This window comes from Schistocerca serialis, chromosome 1 (assembly GCF_023864345.2).
Source record: "Schistocerca serialis cubense isolate TAMUIC-IGC-003099 chromosome 1, iqSchSeri2.2, whole genome shotgun sequence".
NCBI classification, from domain to species: Eukaryota; Metazoa; Arthropoda; class Insecta; order Orthoptera; family Acrididae; genus Schistocerca; species Schistocerca serialis.
The window spans coordinates 603,582,281-603,606,034 of NC_064638.1; the positions used below are offsets into that span (position 1 = coordinate 603,582,281).

General features: G+C 43.9%; 1 protein-coding gene across 1 annotated transcript in view; it reads right to left on the reverse strand.

Annotated features, from left to right (window-relative positions):
• LOC126477208 (high-affinity choline transporter 1) overlaps positions 1 to 23,754 on the reverse strand; it is a 361,021-nt gene that overhangs the window by 17,984 nt on the left and 319,283 nt on the right. The window contains exons 10-12 of the mRNA XM_050103600.1: positions 21,817 to 21,920; positions 18,717 to 18,989; positions 2,606 to 2,840 (exon numbers count right to left, since the gene is read on the reverse strand). Of these exons, the coding sequence (XP_049959557.1) occupies positions 2,606 to 2,840; positions 18,717 to 18,989; positions 21,817 to 21,920 (612 nt within the window). The remainder of the gene's footprint in view (positions 1 to 2,605; positions 2,841 to 18,716; positions 18,990 to 21,816; positions 21,921 to 23,754) is intronic.

A 23,754-nucleotide genomic window follows, 5' to 3' on the forward strand; every position in this document is an offset into this window, starting at 1 on the left:
GTGTACACGAAACGTTCCTGATTCCCAAATGGAATTAAAGCAAAACTATGAGATACAGATAGCAGCTCAAAAATCTTTGTTTCGATTTATGTCTAATTAATTCCTTCTCTTTTATTTCAGAAGTTAATTAATTACCAGAAATGACTACGGCTCAACAGAGAGCCCAGTCTGTGGTGTGGTGTGCAAAAACTAAATCTTCCATTGCTGTGGAAAGAAATTTCCAACGTGAATTTCAAGTGAAATCAGCAGACGTTAAGATGAACTGGGTTGATGTGATGAATGAGTGTAGACGGACATTCTGGTTATGTCGGAAAGAGAGGTTCAGAGAGAGCGTCCGAAGACAGATCGCTGAACATCACGAGAGCTAAGTATCGCCCACTCAATAGTACAGTTCACAAACTGCAGAATAAATGACTTCACTTGAACGCATACGAAGTTTGAATTATGCAAGCACTGAAGCGAAACGGCTTGGAGCTTGCTACTGCTATTGCTACTTGCTACTGCGATTTTGGACCGGATCAGATAAAACCTTAACTACCTAGGAAATGTCTACATGAAATGATTGTGAATAGTTTTACTTTATACCTACGTCTCATACGATCTTTTGATTTGATTTCTACATGGATCTTATGGACATCCTGTACGTAAGATGCTAAAATACTAAAATAACTTACGTTTATGTCAAGTTGCAGAGGCCATCTTCAGGGTGTAGTCTCTATGCACTGACTCAACTGCAGAAACTCGGCCGTTATATTGGTTATTTCAGTACTTTTAGCATCTCATGAGATGATGCGGCAGCACAGATAGGATTTTAATGAGACTGATACCGGCCGCGAAACGATGCGTATATTGACGAAAAAAAGTAATTGCACCAAGAAGGAGTTGTGCGACATAAAAGAAAATTGGTACACGTGTCTAGACGTCCAAAAGATGACGTCTGTTCAGATTTCCCTCCAAAACAGCGACGCTAATAGCGTCTATAAGGATGCAAATCACGTTTGCTCTAAATACGTTCTGTAGCAGTCGTGAGAATTAGTTACCTTTCAGATCGGACGTAGTGAGTTGATGTTAGTCAGGAATTCCTTTAATTCATCGAAGATTCCATTATCAGCAGCTCACTGAGTTTGAACTAGGTAGTGTAATAAGGCCACGAAATACTGAATGTTCCTTCTGAAATATTGCCGAAAAACTTGGCAGGACAGTAGCCACAGTACATGTGTGCTGACAGCAGTGGACACGGGAAGAACGATGGCGAGAATACCAGACTCCTTGTTGCAACGAGGCGCTACCGAGAGGGTAGACAGTCGTGTTCACCATATAGCTGTGAGGCCTCGTATTGTATCTCCTGCAGCAATTCGGGCAGCAGTTGGTATCACAGAGAAACATCTACCTGTCACACATCAGTTACCTCAAGGACAGCTCCGAGCGAGACACCCTGTAGCGTGCATTCTATTGACCCCCAAACCATTGGTATTTGCCATATAATAGGTATTAAGCGAGAGCTCATTGGAGAGAAGAATAGAGGTCTGGTGTGTTTCCTGATGAAGTCGGTTGTGCCTCGGCGCCAGTGATGGCCGTGTGTCAGTAGTAGGAGATCATATGAGCACCTGCAACCAATGTGTCTGCGGCCTAGACACACTGTACTTACACCTGGGTTTATGATCTGGGGTGAGATTTCGTATGGCAGGAGGAGCACTCTTGTGGCTATCCCACACACCCAGACAGCAAATTTGAATGTCAGTCTGGTGATTCGACCTGTTGTGTTGCCACTGTTAAACAGCAATGCAGACAGTGTTTTCCAACAGGATGACGCGTTCCTACGTACTGCTGTTGTAAAACAACATTCTCTGTGGAGTGTCGATCTTTCGCCCTGGTCTGCTCGATCACGAGATCTGTCTCCAATCGAGCATGTACGGGACATCATCCGAAGACAACTCCAGTGTTATTCACAACCAGCATTAACCGTTCCAGTATTGACCGACCAAGTGAAAGAGGCATGGAAATGCAACCCCCTAACTAACAATTTTTTTCCTGTAGTGTATTTGTACCCTTAAAATTTTTATACAGGAAGCCAGTTTTCAAACCTTTATCTGGAGGGTCACGATAGGCAAAGAGTCTGGAGGAACTTAATCGTTGTGAAGTAGATTTAGAATGTCTTTATTAATAGTGATGTGCGTCATTGCTCCCTACTTATCAGAAATGCTGGACACACTGACGTTGTTCGAGTGTGCGTAAGACCTTTCGATGAATAGCGATACTCTGGAAACCTGTGTAAGAGCCTGCCGATCCTACGAACACGTAGTAGCGAAACAAACGCGAGGAGTAGGGTGGGCTAGAAGAGCGCCGACAGGTATCTGAGTAGCGAGGAGACGCAGTCGACGACTGCGCGCAGCACCTGCTGCAGGGCCGACGAGCATACGCTGAGGTATCGGGACAGAGTGGGGCCGGATGTGGCTGTGGGAGCGGACGTCGGTGCGGTGGCGGGTGCGGGGGCGTACTCGAGGACAGGTACGGGGGCGGGGGCGGGCTCTGGGATGGGCAGTTCGTAGTGCAGAAAGAGCAGCTCCAGCGAGAAGGAGCACGCGGCGGAGGGTCGGCGGCGCACCTCGGCGGGCGAGACGTCGTCGTCGGGCTCGAGCGCCGGGTTGACGCGGCCGTTCATCTCGTCCTTGCCGACGAGCGTGGCGGCGCCGTAGACGCGGCCCAGCTGGCCCGCCGCCATCACCGCCAGCTGCTCGCCCTCGGCCGGTTCGCCCACGCGCTCCACGTCCTCCGGGATGTTCACCACGCAGCGGAACACGTCGTAGCCGGGTGCCAGGTGGCCCGACTCGAAGATCCACCTGCCGAATACAAACATACACACTCTCTCACTTAATGAATAACCGACAAACATACTTCGGGCACTTTTAGTGCTGCAGCTTTAGGTGTGCAGCGAAATCGCAACTGAAGTGGCGCACGGTGCCGGATTCGGCTCGCCCAGTACGGATGGAAAAAACCAACCCATACCAGCATTTTAGTTCTGAATAACCGGTACTTTTTGGTATATGTTTGGTCTCGGCTATAACAGATGTTTTTATGTTTTACTAATAACCTGCTTAAAAAGCCGAAATGCCAATTTGCAATAGCGTCAGTGCAACAATTTTTAGTTTTTAAACAAATCTTTTTTAAAGAGCAAGTAATTTTTATTTGTAAAATTTGCATTGCTCCGAAATATTGCTTTATCGTAGAAAATGGGAAAACAAAATTGTTAAGATTTCGTGGCCACTTGTTGACAAACTGCCTATTGGCTTCTGTCTCGGGTTCTTCGGCCGACGTTCGTCTAATGATTTTACTGACGTTTCGCCAGTACGAGTGGCTGGCATTGTCAAAGCTTCACACTTCATTGCCGGTGGTGAACTGGAACCGAGCTCGCGGCCGCAGACTATATGTACCTGGCGCGCCGACGTCCGAGGGCTTCTCCTCGCTCGTTTCCGGTGCGGTTTTCCTCTTGCTACGTACGACGGCTGTTCGCTGCAGTACTGGAAGCCAGTACTGTGCTTAGTTTTCGGTACATCGTCGGATCTAATAGGTCTCGCATCTTTTGCTCACAATCTTCGGCATTCATTACGACGGTCGCATCCCCCTTCAAAAAATGGTTCAAATTGCTCTGAACACTATGGGACTTAACTTCTAAGGTCATCAGTCCCCTAGAACTTAGAACTAACTAACCTAAGGACATCACACACATCCATGCACGAGGCAGGATTCGAACCTGCGGCCGTAGCGGTCGCGTGGTTCCAGACTGTAGCGCCTAGAACCGCTCGGCCACCCCGGCCGGCGCATTCCCCTTATCGGCAGACAGTACCAGTATACTCTTGTCGGTGTTGAGATTCTTAATGGCTTGTACCTCTTCTTGCAAGCTGGTGGTTTTGCTTGGCGCAGTATCCTGACTGTTTCAGTGCGTATTTCTTCCGCCCTTTCAGAAAAATAAATGTCGAGTACGGTCTTTCTGCCATATATTCCCAGAGTCACGGACAGAATCGGCCGTATATTGCGCAAACATGGCGTAAAGACGATTTTCAAACCGACAAGGAAGATCAAAGAGTGTCTTAGATCGGCAAAGGAGAAAAGGGACCCACTTGCAATGTCGGGAATATACCGTACACCATGCACATGCGGAAAAGTTAATGTCGGAATGACTGGACGATCAATCAACACCAGGATCAAAGAACATAAGCGACAGTGCAGGTTGGGGCAGGTGGAGAAATCGGCCGTGGCAGAGCACGCACTGAGTGAGACCGACCACGTAATAAAATCCACCGACACGGAAGTTCTGGCTGTAGAGAAGCATTAACACATGCGCTTGTTCAGAGAAGCTGTAGAAATACAAAAACATACCAACAGTTTCAACAAGAAAGAGGAAAGCCATAAGGTAAACGGATCCTGGCTTCCAGTACTGCAGCGAACGACCGTCGCACGTAGCAAGAGGAGAACCACACCGGAAATGACTGAGGAGAAGCCCTCGGACGTTGGCGCGCCAGGTACATATGGTCTGCGGCTGCGAGCACGGCTCCAGTTCACCACCGGCAATGGAGGGTGAAACTTCGACAATGCCAGCCACTCGTGCTGGCGAAACGTCAGTAAAATCATTAGATGAACGTCGGCCTAAGAACCCGAGACAGAAGCCAACAGGCAGTTTGTCAAAATGGGAAAAGCAGTCGGTACGCTTTTAATAACAAAGCTGCCAGAAACGAGCAACAAACACGTGGCGTAAGAATTGGTACAGCTCTGCTGAGACAATAATGTACCTTGTGGCAATACTGGCGATGTAAGAAGGGAAAATAGGCTGTAGTGAATTGAAGTTGGGGAGGCCATTGAACAAGGGCGGCCACTGCAGTTGTGTTAGCTGTAATGCTACGGTGGTGTAATTTCTATCACATCTTGTTAGTGAACAGGAGACCTGGCTTCATAACCCGGCCGTGGCACAAATTCATTTCTTCATCTTCTACCGTTATCGAAAACAATTTACCGGGTACCATATGGAGTGGCCTCTTAGATAGTACGCATGTACATGCAGTGCTCAAGACCTGCCCCTGTGGTCTATGTTGTAGTTTTCACTGTCGTCGTTGTCCATCAGTTGCATTACAGAACGGCCTGGAATCATTTTATGAAGTGCGATACCAGTAAAGTATGATACTGTATTTGCCTTAAAAGATTATAAACGGGAGGAGCCAGAACAAACATGCGACATAATATGAAGAGAAAACTTAAAACTTAACAGTTCATGCATAGTTTACAATAACAACAGAAAGCAGAGCATCTGCTACCTATATCTGCGTAATATAGCTTTTATCTGATGGAGCCCTTGAAAATGGACAAATTAAAAGCTGGAATAGAGCTCCTCAGCCTCAAAAATGACTCTGAAAACTATGGGACTTAGCTTCTGAGGTCATCAGTCCCCCAGAACTTAGAACTACTTAAACCTAACCAAGCTAAGGACATCACACACATCCATGCCCGAGGCAGGATTCGAACCTGCGGCCGTAGCGGTCGCGCGCTTCCAGACTGTAGCACCTAGAACCGCTCGGCCACTCCGGCCGGTCCTCAACCTCAGTTTCCACTCTTTATCACTGAATATTCGTTATTTAAAAACAGTGGCATGATCATGGATTACTACATAGTTTTCGAGCAGAGTTTCAAAAAATTAGAATCAATAGGAGAATACGGGTGGTTTTTGTTCTAGTCAGCCACTTACCACTTATCGAGAAAATCAGCGTGGACGAACAAAGTTTTCTTCTATTTGCGTATATAATTTAATATTTTCATCCTGCGTATTTTGAAACTGAGGGAGACAAAATTTTTCAGTCTTAGTTTTTTACGTTTATTATAAGAAATAACTGGAATAAAAACCCGAAGAATCGGTTATCTCAGAAACCGGTTTTTTTCTCGGTTTTAACAGTCCGATTAACTTGCCACTGAAAAAACGAAAGCTTGTTGTTTTAGCGAAAACAACCCACCCCTACCGCTCGGTCGCCCGCACGCGCACTGGCCAACCCGGCTACGCAGCTGGTCGCGGTCCACCGTGCGTGCCCGGCCATGCTGACGCGCCGCGCCCGCCGGGCTGCGCGCTGTGGCTACTCAAGAGGCCGGCCTGTCGTTCTGACAAGGGGACCGTCTCTAGTCGTCTTCACCGATTTCGTCCGAATTTATGGCATATACAGCACTTGAACATAAATGAAAGGGGGAGATCCAGATGACAGAGCGTTTAGAAAAAGACAGCACTTAGGAACGAGTCGGACGAGGTGAGCCATTTATGTTAGCGAAGGTTCCAGGCAGCGACTGGTGAAGCAGAAGGAGTACAGATCGATAATCGAAGGTTCGCCGGTATATGAAAAGGAATTTTTGCCTCTTTTTTGTTTTCAGCTTCACCTTCCTTACACTGCAAATAAACCGAGGTAATAATATGTATATTGTACGCATGAAAAGCAAAGACAAAAGCAAAATGTAGGAATTTCGTTATTACTTCGTCAAATTCTGGAAAACATAGTCTAAAACTAAATATTTTTACTTATGTGATAAAGCCATACTGACACGAGAACAAGTTTCTCCTGTTGACTGACTCGAGGAAAGGGCTACCGTTCACAGTTATACGACGAGATTTATCAGGATGTAGAAGGACTGTCATCGAGCAGTATTATAGTGAGTAGTAATGCACTCCGCTAGAGTAAGGTTCGATGGCTATTTTACGTCGTCAGGTGAAGCATTCCATCAGTAAGCTTCGAACCTGCCCTTATCTTATCGAGAGAGAAAAACAAATCACATCTCGAGAAGACTACATCAAAATACATACCACTGTATATCACCAGCTATCCTCGCCAATATTTTTCGACATGATGACTTAAACGTGATTCTCTGCCAGACTGTGGAATGAGACAGAACCTTTAATGAATATAACAAAAGTTTGTGTTTCTATAGAAATTTTAAAAGAACCATTTAACTGCAAAACCACGGAGTTTATCGTGCGTGCAACATGCAGAGACAATTACTTCTTTCCCCGTCTTTACGATAAATAACATCCCAGCAAGTGTAAAGCGTCAGCTGTAAAATAATAAAAATGTTAATTGACCATGTTCTTGTGAACGGCATACAATCATTTCCTAGAAATCTATTTGCAATCGCAAATTTTCCTTATACTCCGACCCGACCGGGAATCGAACTTGGGCCCACTACAGACAGTTAGACGGGCTGACCACTCAGCGAAGAGGGCAGACACTTTTATGAAAAATAAGTAAATACAATACATTGAGCATTATTTAAATTGAAAAAGTTCACGTATATGGACTAGACCCGGGCACCCTCCGATTTCCGTCTTTTAACCATTCCGGTGTGCCAAAATCTGCCTGGTAACTACGCAAACATAAAAAGTTCATGTCTCACCCGACCGTGCCAATAATGCTATTTTTTTCTAAACGCTTGACCATATGGAGCCCACACTTTGCTCACTTTCATTTTTGGCCAAGCCTTGTATAAACCATAAATTCAGAAGAATCGTCGATGTCAAGTGTCAACTTGCCACTTGAGAATAAAAGTTTGACGACCTCTGTTCTAAACTATTAGTCTTCGCACTAATTAAGTTATCCTGTTGCGTCTGTATGAAAGTGGAATGCTTTGCTCTCATCTGCAGTTTTTAGACTTCCGACTAAAGAAGACCTTGCAGAGGACGGTGAGGCAAGCACCGCGCCCAGCGGGAGATCTATGTAGCTCGCGGCCCGGCTCGCGCCCGGGCACTCGGCTAGAAAGGTCAGAGTGCAGCGGGCTGCGTCCTGATGGACGGCAGGGGCTTCGGTCCCCGGGTGCTGGGGCAGCCGCACACCCCCCCGGCGGTCTGTGCGCCTGCCGTCATACCCAGCTCAATCTACGTTCCGTGTACAGCCACTCGACGAAGAAAAATCACTAGGTCACTTTTTTTGTGTTATCACATTGGTTTCAATCGGTCGGTTACGATCTCCTATCATTTCAGAAACGGATACGGGAGACTGTAACTTCCCTCTTCTCTTTGAAAAGAAATAAAGTAAATTAATTAGTAGGATAGCCGCAAAGCCTCCACCCCCGATTTCTTAGATAATCGAACTACCCTGTGTAAACAGCTTCAACCGTCTGATTACTTTAAAAGAAAGTTAGTGTTTATAAGCTAAAGAGCCAAAGAAACTGGTACATCTGACTAATTCGTGTACTGCGCCAGCGAGCACGCAGAAGGGCCGCAACACGACGTGGCATGGACTCGACTGATGTCTGAAATAGTGCTGGAGGGCTGTTCATAAATCATACGAGTAGGAGGGGGCGGATATCTCTTCTGAACAGCACAATGAAAAGCATTCCACATATGCTCAATGATGTTCATGTCTGAGGAGTTTGGTGGCCATTGGAACTGTTCAAACTCAGAAAAGTGTTCATGGAGCCACTCTATAGCAGTTCTGGAGCCACTGTCACACTGTCCTCCTGGAATTACCCACCTCCGTCGGAATGCACAATGGACATGAGTGGATGCAGGTTATCAGAGTCGTATCTAGACGTATCAGGGCTCCCATATCACTCCAACTACATACTCCCCACAATATTACAGAGCCTCCAACAGTTAAAACAGTCCCCTGCTGACATGCAGGATCTATGGATTTCATACCCGTACACATCCACCCGCTTGATACAACTTGAAACGAGACTCGTCCGACAGGCAAAATATTTGCAGACATCGATAGTCCAATAACTTTGTGTCGTGTAGTTATCAGAGGTACACGAGTGGGCCTTCGGCTCCGAAAGCCCACATCTGACATGTCGCGCGGCTGGCGGTAGTACCTCTTTCTTGTAGTGTCATCCTTGGCGTCGATTTCGCTTTGGACGGCCGCGAGTCAATTGTTCATCGCGGGCTCGGCTATTTAAGTCTGCAGCGTCGAGGCATCAGATCTCACCGAGTGGTCTGTCGGTTGCCGTTACAACACGGTCGGAAGGTTGGCCCTTACTTGGTTGGTGTACATGCTCCCTGCGCGTGGCGTTACTGGAGTGCTGTGGCCGGAGACGGCGGAAAGGTTTTGGGTTGCAGCACGAGGCGTGGTGTTTGGCTTTTCTCTTTAGCTTACGAGTATCGAAATACTAATCTGTCTCATAAAACTACATCAGATTCCATTAAAGTGTAGTCCTGGTGGACTCTTGCCCGTTTAAAGTAATACTCAGCTGTTACTATCACGTTTCAAGGGACAACCTTAATTACGCGTGTATTGTAATGTTTAAGCAAATTCTTAAGTGTTAAAAATTTTTTGGTGATCTTTCCTGTTTTAATGTTATGTTTTATTCTTTTATGTCATATGAATGTGCAATTGCAAGTGTGCTGTTGTAATTGATTTATGTTTCAGTTGTGCGGGACGCAGTGTATTGCATACGGTACTGTGGGTCGTGGCACCCGGGCTTGACGACTTGGCCGTTACCAGTGGAACTGTGATTCGTTAGACCGGGCTTCATATTGCTGGCCTTCTGTCCCGATCTCGTCCTTGAGTATTGCTGTTCTCTTTGTTCCTGGCTCTGTCAGGTAGTTAATCTTTGTAGCTCGTTCCTCAGCCGCTTTGGCGAATGCACCTTTCGCTCGAAATATGAATTTAAGCCTGTAAAACTGGGTTCCACTCCGTAATTAGTGCCCGATCAGATCGCTGGAGGCTCCGCCTTATTAATTCTGTATTAACTTATCAGCCATTCGTTTATGATATTTGTACCTAGTAGGCTGGTTTTGAAGTTTCATTTTTATAAGGAAGGGTTTCAAATGCGTATGTTCTCAGGGAATGTTTAGATGCCGAGGCGTTGTTTTTTATTGTTTGTTATTTAATTAGTGCTTCCCTGTATTGGCATCAACTCGATTATTCCTTAGTCAGAAGTCTGTGTGCCAGGTGTCTTCATTGCCGAGCGGTGAAGTTTTAGAAGTTGCTTTTATTATTACTTGTAAGTCTTACGTTAAGCCTTAATGTTTTACCTCGATATGAATTTATATTGCAAAAGAGACGTCGTTGTACAGGATAGTCTTGCGGGTTCAGAGTTTGGCAAGTATTTACACCGACAGAAATTTGTTAATGTTTTATGCATTCGTTATGCAGATTTTAACAGGAGTTTAAGAAAATTTTTTATTCTGTTCCCGTGGGGTTGTTCAATTTATCTGTTTTATTGTATTTAAATTTTGCAAGGTAATAAGCATTGTTTAACACAAGCTATGTATGTTCGGTAATTATGGCCCTGCTGTTTCCTGTTGTATTATTGGACACAAATAGCACGGTCCAAATGGTAGCAGAGGCTTTGATTCCTTAAAACGAGGGAGGGGATACATACATAGCTTGTGTTGTTGATGGTTTTTTGGTATCGTTAGTAACCTTGTATATCGTCATATATACTAATTCTTTTGAGTTTTGCAGTTACCACGGCCACGGTTAATGCATGCGCCGTTCCCTGCATTGCTCGTTTACGCTAGGAACATCTGATATACGAACTCCAAATCAGAGGATTATCTACCGACGGATGAGTGTCTGATCATGCCGTCCGTCTCCGTGCCACAGTACTAACATCGATTACCTTCCCTCCGGAACTTTCGCTGCTCTTGGTGCCTTTCCCGTGTCTCAGTAGCAGCTCAGGAACTAACACTAACAATAGAATTTTTAAGATCGTCTCAACCTACTCAGCGTCAGGTGTTTCGACTTAGGTACTTTTGGCGTTTTACAGTAACTATTTGTCTGATATAATAATCGTTAATCGTATGGTGTTGGATACCCGTCTTCATCAGAAACTATGTGATAAAGTACACTCGTTGCAGATTCGCCTGCTGGCTATTGGTTTAGAGGGGGGAGGTTTCGGGTCTGAATCCGAGGCCGAGGTACAACCTTTGACTGAACAGTCGGCACCAGTTAGTTTAGCTGATCGATTTGCTCGTTTGCCTCACCCGATACTGTTGCTTATTAAGCATATTAAGGAACTGTCCTTGGATTCTGTGACTCAAGTTCGGCAGGTGTTGTGGTTGATTGTACACCTTCAGTTTCATGCGGACTGAGATGTACGTGATCGCTAGAAATCACTAAGATGTGACGTAATAAGATTGCTACACAAAGCCACAACGATGACGTATTGGCAGTTCAGAGCATTTCCAGGGATGGTAGAAAAAGTATATAGGAGAATAAGTGAGAGCGGCCAGTGTGTGTGAATCATTTCCTCAGCCGCTGAAAACGTCTCATCACAGCGAGATAACGTTGAACATTTTCCTCAATTAACAATTATAAAATTACCTTTCACTCTTGGTTTTCCAGTCAGTATGTAACGACCGTCGTCGGGTTATTTCTTTTATTCCGTTGACCCACTGCTCCATTTCTCCTTTAACGCGCGGTGTAAAGACGAGTAAAGTCGAGATACGTCACGCCGTTTCGCTAGCCTTACTTTATCGCCTTACTAAAGGCGAGTTGAGTATACTATAGGCATAAGTCTTGTAGAAACCTGGGTCGTTACGGCAGCTGAGGCAACGTGTGTTAAAGCAAAAGCTGTCAGCGCGGATGCGCGTTCATTTAGAGCAAGAATATTATTGGAAAGTGCAGGCGCATCAGGAAACCTTGGGACAATATTTTGACCGAGTACGCATCGCTGTCGACGCATTAGACATGCGCATCCCGGAAGCACAGAGCATTGACAACCTTATTGAGGGGATGCGGCCCCAGGACCGACCCCATTTCACCTTTGCACGTTGCAGCACCGATGATGTTTCGTTGACTGGTTCTCAGGCCGACACTTGTTGATGGCGCGGCATTGAAATCTGCAGCAATTTGAGGAAGGTTTGCACTTCTGTCAGTTGCACGATTCTCTTCAGTCATCGTTGGTCCCGTTCTCGCAGGATCTTTCTTCCGGCCGCAGCGATGTCTGAGATTTGATGTTTTACCGGATTCCTGATGTTCACGGTACACTCGTCAAGTGGACGTAAGGGAAAATGCCCAGTAGTAGCTAGATTGACTATAAAACCACGTTCAAACTCACTTAAATCTTGATAACCTGCAATTGTAGCGGCAGTAACCGATCTAACAACTGCGCCAGACTCTTTTCTTATATAGGTGTTGCCGACCGAAGCGCCGTATTCTGTCTGTTTTCATATCTCTGTATTAGAATAAACGTGCCTATACCAGTTCCTTTGGTGCTTCATTGTATATTTGAGTTAAGAGTGCAAGCGAGAAAAAGTTTACAAAATGTTTGGAATTATCTTGGAAGACGGTTATTGATCTCATCAAATGCTAGGTAATTTGTTCTCCTTTTATACGCAAGCTGGTTTTTTACACTTCTAAATGATTATGATGTCATACCTCCTGAACTATATGCTGCACAGTGATAGAATTTTGTAGGCACGTAGCCCAATTTTTTTCCCCTACCATTCTTGCCCTCGATCTAGTGCAGTGTCAATTATTCTTTGTTCTTGATAGACGTCCGATCGTGCTGTCTCTTCTAGCTACAGCTTCCCACACATTTCTTTCCTCGTCGATTCTGCAAAGAAACACCCTAATTTCTTATCGTTCCACCAGATTGTCTGCATCCTTCTGTAGCACTACATCTCCAACGCAGTGAGTATCTTCTTTTCCTGTTTTCATTGTCCATGATTTACTTCCATACAGTACTGTGATCCAGACGTATATCCTCTGAAATTTACTTATCGAGTTAATGCCTCTCTTCGACAATAGAAGCATTCTTTTGGTGAGGAATGCATTTTTTCTCTGCGTAAACCTTCTTCTTTTGTCCTCTTTTCGGCGCCCATCACGTGAAACTTGAGTTCCGTCTAGCAGAATTCCTTAACTTTGCCTACTATTAAGTCCTAAATTTTTATGTTAAGTTTGGCGCTAATCTCCTTCCTCCTCCAACTCTAAAGTTTTGTCTTAGTTTAGTTTGTTCTGACTCCACAATGTGTGAACAGCAGACTACTTATTCCATGCAACAGGTACTGCAGTATTTCCCTAGTTTCGCACAGGAGAAGTGTCATCAGTAATTCTATCAGTGGATTCTTCCACGCTAAAATGTAATGCCATTTATGATTCTTTACTTTTATTTCCTTAATTCCATTTTCGATTAACTTTATGCGGAACGAGCAGCATGGAAGTCCCGGTGTGACTTTGCATTTTTCGGGTTTGCATTCTTCCTCCAAGTCACTCTGTCGTATGTAATTAACATAGTGGCACCTTCATATTGACTTCATATTAACTTTAGGCCTAATAAGACAAGCAGATAATTGGGCTATTACTGTTTCCGTCGAACCTTCCATCTCTCCATTACATTGGTTATGTTAGAAACAAAAATACACGGTAGATAGCTAGAGTGAAAGAATGAAGTATAGTGTATTCATCAAAAATTATTTGAAGTTGAACTATGACTGATGACGTGCACCTTAAGGCGAGCAGTAATATTCTGGCATATGAACAGTTAGTATACACAGAGTTATTAAACGTTCACTTCACTTGAAATGTGAAGTTCGCCTTGACTGTGCTTGTACGGCATGTGGTATTTGTAAGATTTCCCTGCAGAATAAACTGCGGTATTCTTACCGGGGTTGCCGAATCGTATGTAGTGTACGTTCAACGGAGCAGCTTGTATGATGGGATACATCTAGTCTAATAACGTTTTCACTCTTCATATGTTCTTTCTAATGGTGACGGCTAAAAACGCTGTATTTGCTTGAAATGTTCCTGTCGTCCGTACTTTGTAATTTCCGTGTGATCGCGTCAAGTCCCACTGATGTTATTGCACTGAATCAACGCACTCTCGGCGATGTGTCGCGTGCGAGACTCACTACACGAAGTACTTCTTCTCGGATTTAATTGGACAGACCTAGATTAATTATCTGTAATCCTACACATGTGAAATAAGTTAAAACAAGGGTCATCCGTCTCGCTTTGACCTGCGAGATAGGTTTAAAATTGAGCGAGGTGGCGCAGTGGTTACCACACTGAACTCGCTTTCTGGAGGACGACAGTTCAAACCCGCGTCCGGTCATCCTGATTTAGGTTTTCCGTGATTCGCTAAATCGCTTCAGGCAAATGTCGGGATGATTCCTTCGAAATGGCTTGGCCGACTTCCTTCCCCATCCTTCCCTAATCAGATGGGACCGATGACCTCACTGTTTGGTCTCTTCTCCCGAATCAAACAATCAACCCACCAACAGGGTTAAACTTCTCACTATTCCAAAGTCAATAATTAATGCCATGTAGCAAACGAAATAATTTCCGATCCCTGAATTGGAATACGTACATCACTACGAATTCATGCATCTCTTACATCTGGTTCCTAGCCTCACTCACCGAGGTTCGCTACGACAACCCAAGGGAAATATAATTTAAAGTCAGTGGGGGAAAAGTCACACTAGAAACACTGCACGCAAATTTCCATCGAAACGAATATAATTTATTAGTTTCAGCAAAATGCCTGCCAAATCAGTCTCGATCATTACACACCACGGTCCACCTAGTTACTTGCCTCCACAATCTAATTTCAGGTCTTTGTCTACTGAACTTCAGAGAGAAAAAAACGGATAATTCAACCCGAAATCCACGTTCGCTTGCGGGAACCCACTTTCGGATTCTCACAGATTACTCGGTTGATCAGCAACACCTTCTCCTAACTTCTAAAGTTTCTCCGCCGGAGAGGGCGCACGACTTCTACACCTTACGGGGGTCGCCAGGAGATTCCTTGATTTCGCCAGCTCCAAAACATCTCCACGAAATTAGTTAACAATCAGGTCCTCCATCCAGTCGGAATCAGGAGCAAAATATTGGCATTTTCATCGGACATTTCCTGTCCGAGCAAATGAAGTTTTTGTGCGCTGCTTCTTCCTGGGGGTACTTTCAGTTTCTCTGCCATGGATGTTGGAAACGGCCGTCTGAGGAAGCTACTCTCACTGCAATCCTGAGGCTTTGGCTCCGCTCACAACCCACTTAGGGGGATTAGGGGAAGAGCGGCCCATCATCTTCAGGTCGAACAAAATGTAAACACGGAAATCGGCCGAGACGACTGCAATACCGACTGACACACATAGACTGCTAGGAAATCATACTCGTATAGTACTTCAAGCAAAGCTGTTTCGTGCTTTGATTCTTAAGAACAATTTCCTCAATTAACAATTATAAAATTAACTCTCTCTCATGGTTTTCCAGTCAGTATGTAACGAGCGTCGTCGGGTTATTTCGTTTTTTCCGCTGACCCACTGCTCCATTTCTCTTTTAACGCGCGGTGTAAAGACGAGTATTTGACGCGTGACGCGGAGAACGGACATTTCCAATAAACGGAGGTGGCGGCGAGCTGTGAAGGAGCAGGCAGACGTGTTGGTGGCGGGGGTGGCTATTGAAAGGGAGTGGAGGGAGGGGCGGGGAGAGGCCTAGCCGCGGGTCTGGCTGTGGAGGGGCCCTCACGCAGATGGCCAGATTGGTCGCCTTTGTACGCGGCCAGGCGGCGCTGAGTCCGCACCTCTCCCAAGCCTGGGTCACGACTAGCGGGAGCGCACCTCCACCACCGATGCGTCAGCTGCAGGCTTCTCACCCTGCAACAATTGTCACCAAACCTGCACGCAACGTTTTCTCGCTGTGATGAGGCGTTTACAGGAGCTCAGGAAATGATTCAAACACACTGGTCCTTGTCACTTATTCTCCTTTTTACTTCTTCTACCATCCCTGGAAATGCTCTGAACTGCCAATACGTCATCGTTGTGGCTTTGTGTAGCAATCTTATTACGTCACATGTTAGTGATTTCCAGCGATCACGTACATCTCAGTCGGTAGAAGGAATAACTTGATTTTCTGTTGTTGTCCTAATAATTTGCGTTACTTCCCCGTATTCCAACATCTCCACTATTAATGTAAGGATGCTAGTTCCTCTTTACCTACACCGCCCTTGTTTTTATAACCTGCAAATCGTTTTTATAGTTAAATTTCACTACACTCCAACAAAACACTCGCTATATTCTTTATCGTTACCCACCGTTATTGCAGCGCGCCGAGCAGCCAGCAATCTACACTTCTGAATACGACATCGGATGAGTGTGAATAGTACCGTTTATATTTATTTTTACAACAGGGAGTGTAAGGAGTGCCACAAAAATCGATAATAATTAAAACACGACACCATGTTTGTCTTTCTTTACTTTCCTATGCACGTTGGGAAGTATGTAACGGTACATTGCAGGAAGGTTCAAATGGTTCAAATGGCTCTGAGCACTATGGGACTCAACTGCTGAGGTCATTAGTTCCCTAGAACTTAGAACTAGTTAAACCTAACTAACCTAAGGACATCACAAACATCCATGCCCGAGGCAGGATTCGAACTTGCGACCGTAGCGGTCTTGCGGTTCCAGACTGCAGCGCCTTTAACCGCACGGCCAGTCGGCCGGCTGCAGCAAGGGATTCTCTTGTAACCTACGGGTACTTTCCAAAGAATGACGTTTTCTTTAAAAACAAAGAATGGCTAATAAACAGCATAAGACCCGAGATTTTACAGAGAGACATCACATAGGCTACCTAGTGAACAGTATGAAGTGCATTCTCACTTCACTTTCAGTCAAATCAGTGAATGTGTAACAAGGATAAACTTGCAAGGAATGCAATAACTACAGCATTTAACGCACCAAGTAATCCACCACAACTAATGTTGAAGGGAAAACCACACAAACATGATAATACAAAGTCAAAAGCAATAACAATATCTGTCAACACATGAGAAACCAGTTCCACACTTGTTCTTACATATGAGGCAGAAACGGAAGCCTCTTCAGCACATTTGCTTTTGAAGCAATGTAATTACATTTTCAAAAGTATTCTCGTATTATTAAATCAAGTGAAGCGTAAGAATGGACGGTCATTAGACTCAATAAATTTTTACATGTTAAGAAAAGTGCCTAGCACAAGAAGAACAGAAAACAGCAGGAATACTGTATATGTTTCTCATGCATGAAATATACAGTATGTACATATTCTGTTTCTGTCAGCGGAATAAGCTTCAATTTTACACATGTTGCAAAGTATTTCTTCATGAATAAGTTGTAGCTTACGTCACCGAATCAGTGAGATTCGGCTGTTTTTAAATTCATTTAACGATAATTCACATCTATTGGCAGTTTACTAATGAGCGGAATGTAAAAATATTATAACTATTTCATTAATTAAATAGAAAAATAGTCAAAAACAAATATTATCCTTAAGAACCATGTCACTGTTTGCTGTCTTATCGCTGGAAGCGCTAATGCCACTACGGCTGCCAGCGGTATCTTTTGCAGCAGAGCGTGTCGCGACTGTGGTGAGGCTACGTATTACACTGTGGTTTCACTTTCTACGCTGCTAAATCTGGTTTTCTTTTATTTACATGTGTCCAATATCGAAAAACTTTGAATTTCTTGATATTTATACAATATTAGCTTCTTTAACGATGAAGTAATAAGGTCGTATTTGATACGAGATTCTCTGTCTCTTCGACCCCAAAATGTGATGATGCGAAACATAACTGATTCAGAACTATCGAATCAGTAAGTTGTGAACTGATAGGCTAATACGCAACAGTTCAGATTAATCAGGTGTTAGAAGAATACTGAGTGGGGACACTAAGACATTTATAACTTTTTGCTTCCGTTATGCATGATATTGGGGACAACACTTGTTACATATTTCATTATGTAGAATGAAGACGTCAATCAGCTGTGGTTTTTTTTTCTTTTTTCTATTGACCATCGAATTTAAAGTTCTGCTGCGTTACCAGCACTTCCGTAGTGTGCTGGCAATTACTACTATGGTAATTGTCAGTGAATTGTCGAGAGACATCACTGTGATGGGCGCTGTTTCAGCAGGTTGCTTCTGGAACTGACGAACCTCCTTGGCCTAAAATGACAATGCTCTCAAGGTGTAGGCTTGAATGATTATGAGAGGCATTCACTGGCATACCGAACAGTGTACATAAGATGAAGTCTGTTAAACGTCAACGTATAATGTTGCAGGGCGACATGAAGTGGAACGACCACATAAGGACGGTAGTGCGAAAGACGAGCGGTTCACTTCATCAATAAAGACGACCGCGAATAGAAAGTAGGTGCAACCCATTCCTCAGTACTATTTTTGTGTTTCGGATCTGCACCATGTCGGGGTCGACAAGTTAATAGTACGGGATGCTTTTTGATCTCTGGTGGGAATTCCTGGATGAAAGCGACTGTCTTTGCGCGGAAAACTACTGAGAAAAATTCGAGAACCACAATTCGAAGCTGAATGCAGGATGATTTTCCTACCGTCAAAGTAAATTTCGCGTAAGTAGCGAGAAGATGAGAGAAAATAGGGCTCGTGCGGAGAAATTTAAATAATTGTTTTCCTTCGCTCTGTTTGTGAGTGCAACAGGAAATGACTAATGGTGGTATAAGCTACCCTCCGCCACGCACGGTTTGCAGAGTATATGTGTAATGTAGACACAGACATTTTTCGTCAATAAAGGAAACGGTTTTCGTGATAAAAACACGCACTTTCTTGTTGTTACACACACAGATTTAAAATACGTTCAATAATTATGAAGCATTCAATAATTATGAGGCAACTACGGAAACTACGGCAACACAAATGAAGGAAATGAAACAAAATATGCAAGTCGTGAGGTTGGTGAAAAACTTTTTATGGGCTGTTATCTTGATCAGCGAGTGAAGCTGTTGAAGAATATGGGTGGACACTCGCCTGGTGAGCCAGGAGACGAAGACGAGCGTGATGAGCGAGAGCAGCATGGAGAAGGTGCGGAAGGGGAACAGCTGGCGCTGGTTCTCCTCGTCCCAGCCGGGGAAGTGGATGGCCGCGGGCAGCCCCATCAGCTGCTCGCCGCCGCTGATGCGCACGAAGAACGCCACCAAGTAGGCGGTGAGGCTGCCGTACGTGTTGCAGTGGTGCTTGAAGTGCACCACCATCAGCAGCTGCGGGAACAGGATCACGTACACCAGGTCCGAGCACATGGACCTGCGCACGCCACACCACACAGCTGCAGTCGCACGTCGCGAGTAGGTCTGCACAACTTGTTACTACACACACTGTCATTTCATTGGCAGCGTAACATTTATATGAATACGGATGTATAGCATACACGCATTATGGAACATTCTTCCTTACCATCAGTGAGCAACCCGGCTCATACCACATACCGTGTTAAAATGCAAACACGAGGTGGTGTTAGACACATCATAAGCCGGATTAGAAACCTCTGTGACACATAAATTCCTGATCGTAAATAATTTGTAAACTTTTCCTATGTATTCTACATAATTTAGGTGATACGATAATAACCTTTTTTATATATGATCATAGATATAAAGGGCGGTAAAAAAATGTTTGATACTCTTGTAGGGATCTTGCTGGGCAGGTTGTACTGGGACATAAATGTCAAGAAAAAATTCGATCCGTTGCGCCGTTTCCGAGTTATTTAGCACTGAAGTTAGGCAATCAGCTCGTCGCACGCGCAAATTCAAATTTCAGTCAACCAAGCAAAGCACTCACTGGGCAACACCGCCTCTGGTGGGCCGCTTGAATGTGAGCACGCGGCGCCCTGATTGGCTGATTTCAATGCTAAATAACTCGGAAACGGCGCAGTGTATTTTTTCTTAACATTTACGTCTCACTAGAAGCTGCCCTCAGACATCCTTACAAGCGTGTCATACATTTTCTCACCACCCTGTATACGTATGAACCTAAAGTCGTGTAACTAATAGTGGTTACAAAATTTAAAGGTACAGTTCTTTATCGCGAAACCAAAACTCACAGTGCAGAAATTTTAGTAAGTAGGGAAAAGGAACTTTTATTAACGTAAAATGTAATGTTCATATAGTATTTACACATTTTGATTAATTGTGAGACTCATATGCATTCAATTACTTTTAGAGTTGCGTCGCAGTGGTTCACATTACACATGTTGACACGCACATGTTCTTCCTTATAAGTGGCTACAATAAATGATCCTGTTCCCTTCATAAGTTGTAATAAATACAGGTTGTCATAATAATCGTTACTTTTCCTTCCTTTCTAAAATTGCTGTACTTGAAGTTTTGTTGTCACGATAAACAACTGTATCTTTAAATTTTGTTGCCAGTATTAGGTATACACCTGAATACGTTCATGAGTACGTCTCTACAAACATATCAAAATTGTGGTTATTATCGTATCACATAAATTATGTAGAATACTTAAGTAAGGTTTAAAAATTATTTATAATTAAGAATCTGTATGGCACAAACTCGCCAAGTTAGCCGAGAGCGCTAATGCACTGCTTCCTGGACTCGGGTAGGCGCGCTGGCCCGGGATCGAATCCGCTCAGCGGATTAAGGACGTGGGCCGGTGTGCCAGCCAGCCCGGATGTGGCTTTTAGGCGGTTTTCCACATCCCAGTAGGTGAATACCTGGCTGGTCCTCACATCCCGCCTGAGTTACACGACTCGCAGACATTTGCAACACGTTCGCACACTTTCATGGTTTACACTAGACGCAGAGAGCTGGAATACACTGATTCCGTCCTGGGGGCTATGTGGTGGCGCCAGGAAGGGCATCCAGCCACCCCTTTCAATTAACCATGCCAAACCCGATTGTAACAATGACGACCCTGCGAAAACTGCGGGACAAGACAAAAGTAAAAGGAGAAGACGAATTCGTATGGCTTAGAATTTTGTAACACGGTGTATGATATTACCTCTAACGTCAGCTATCACATAGGAAGAATGTTCAATAATGATTGTATATTATTTATCCTCAAGGTATGTAAATCGATTCCTTGCTTCGCACACAGACACCTAGTCTTGTGTTATATTCCGTGTATCGCGTCATTGCATAAGAAATTTTTGTATCTATTCTTACATAAATTTTTTGCACCACTAACCTGATGATGGTATAAAGCGAAACGCATTGTAAAAAGTGAAAAATAAAGAAATATTGGCAACCAGGACAAGAATAAATTTATTTGACTCGAACATAGTCGCAGACCATTCAATGACTTCATGTCTAAAAAAATGTCGGTAAGTTATGCCACGCGACCACCAGCCATGCAAGTCGGCCACCTGGCGAGAAACAGAGTACGAGAAAGGCCCCTCTCTTCGGCAAGTCACTCAATCACGTCATCGCCGTCTACTCACCAGCATTGCCGCTGGACCCTGTTTACGTTACCGGACCGCTCCGCTGGCCCTGCAGAATTCATCGTCTCGTCCTGCTGTACTGACGTGCTCTACCACATCTCATAGAAACATTCCCTCTGGATATATGTACTACCTTGACCAGTCTTTTGGAACACACTTAACTTGCACACCTGCATGTGCCACTGACTGAATTCTCAGTCTACACGGTTTAGCAGTTCTGTAACATGTTTTTGAATTATACTTTGAATAGTTTCCAAACATCTTCCGCTTGTTATAATTTTCGCCATTTTAAATTCTTCCTTAGAGTTTTTCATGATGCTTGTTGTCGCTTGCTGAAATCCCAATTTTGCTTTTATTCCTAAGACGGGCTTATACTCTTGAAAAGAAAGGTTTGAATTGGAATGTCAATAGTGAGGGTTGTGGAGATGGTGAATGGAGGCGACATGTCGTTAGCACACTGCCTTCCAGGCCATTACTGCCGGTTATTGCCGTTGTATTCCATACTTTCCCCTGGAGTTATTCTTCGGGTGCCGTCAAGGAGAATACTTGGCAGAGGGGGCGGGACGTGGGTTGTCCATTTGACAGACGATTTATGATGTCAGACCAGATTTTTCGAGAAATGGCAAGAGGAGACAGAGAAAAGAAAGAGGCAGAGGTACTACATTAACTTACCAGAGGCCGTAAATGGAGGGAATGGTGAGCGCCATGATGGTTGACAGGACGCCCACCACCAGTATGGAGACCCGCATCACCCAGATGATCTCCATCTCGGAGGCCTGTAACACAAGCAAGCCTCGCTGACCATCGGATTTTCACTCTGCACAAGTTCGATCTTTTTCGGCGACTCATTTTCAATGGCCTCTCAAAGTACACCAAAAAGAATTTATGCATTTCGTTGCAATATAACCCGAAAGTAAGCGTAGCTCACTAGAAGAAAAAATATTTTTCAAACGCATACCAAAGGAACGCAAATTCGATTTTGTGATTAATGATATTAGTGAGCCACCTTCTTCTAAGAATGTAGTGGCTCAAGGTTTTTGTCTGATTAGCAGAGGCACTGCTTCCCTTTCATTTCTCAGTCGTTGTCCCTTGTCCGGAAGCCAAAAGCCCTAAGTGAGGCAACTGTAAGTAGACTCGAAAAACTGTTTGAGCACAGGAACCTGGTTTGCATACATTTTCCGTTACACAATGCAGCGAGAGATAAATCCTCTAATGTGGGCGGAACATCACTAGCTACAAATAACTGAGAGTGCTAAAGGTTACATTATTCCGAACCATAAGATGGGAGAAGGGTGGTTTTTACAATGAACGTAACAGAAGCCATTCACGTATTTCATTTTTTTAATGAATAACGAATAGTGTTGCTGACACTGACTGTCGCATTCGTCCAGTATATTGAAATAAACCATTATTTCATCGAGATGCGTCGAATGTCGTACAAATGATAGCCACAATTCCCCTAAACCTAGTTTCTAAATGTATGAAGCTCTACAGCACACTTAGTATCAAAAAACTGGACAGGGCACATTTATCTAAAAAAAATGAAACGAGTAAATTAGTTTACACAGAGGTAATACGAGTTTTGTATACATCAGTCATCGATAAAGATCACATCGTAAAGGAAATGTTTCTGTATGCTTTAGCCATTTCAGTACCATGCTGTGTTATCACTTTAAATTTTATTGTAATGAGTTTTCGCGCTTGTTTCACAAAAAGTGCTGGACTAAGGTTAAAATTCAGTTACTCAGTGGCCTCCTAACATGAAGTTCCCAGAGGGTCCGCACAGAAGTAGATGGTCATTACAAGTAAAGATTTAAATCCACAACAGAATTATAAATATACCAAGTTTTAAGTTCTTCAGATATTTAAACATAAAACTTATCTGCGTAACTATAGCATTACATGCTTTTTGTAGCTTGAACAGTAATTATGCAAGCACTTCAGAATGAAGGGGAATATATCATTTCAAGCTATTTCTATACGCCGTTGGGCTTGATTTCAGGCCCTGTTCTTTCCCGTAGTTTATCATTTTTTTCTTCCAATGTCTTGTTTGCTTACGGCGAAAAACTACATCTAAGCCTGAACTCACTTAATCTGATGAAATGACAGTAATTTGATGTAGTCCGCAGCGAATTTATCATGTTTTGAAACAAATAGACCCTGAAGAAAAAACAGTGGTATCCGCATTACTAGAAAGCTAATGGAATGATGTGAAATTTCTGGGCATAGCGGGATCAAAGGTTGATTGATTGGTTGGTTGATTTGAGGCAGGGGATCGAACAGCGAGGTCATCGGTCCCAGAGATGAAAGGAAAAGGTGTGATGACAAACAGTTCAGGATGTTTGTATTAAAATCTGGCCAAGACGTTGTATTTTGTTACTAACTTAGTTATCTTTTGAAGAGACTAGTGGTGTGTAAATGGGAAAAGACATGCATGTATGTTCGAAGGAACATTGCATCAAACTTCACAGACACATCCAAATACAGACACCGCATTAATGTAATACACTGAAATAGGTACATATTAAGGTACCAATTATCGCAATATTTTTACCTGCACCCCTAACATGCTGACTGTCATATACAGAGTAAGTTCAGATTTCGATCTTG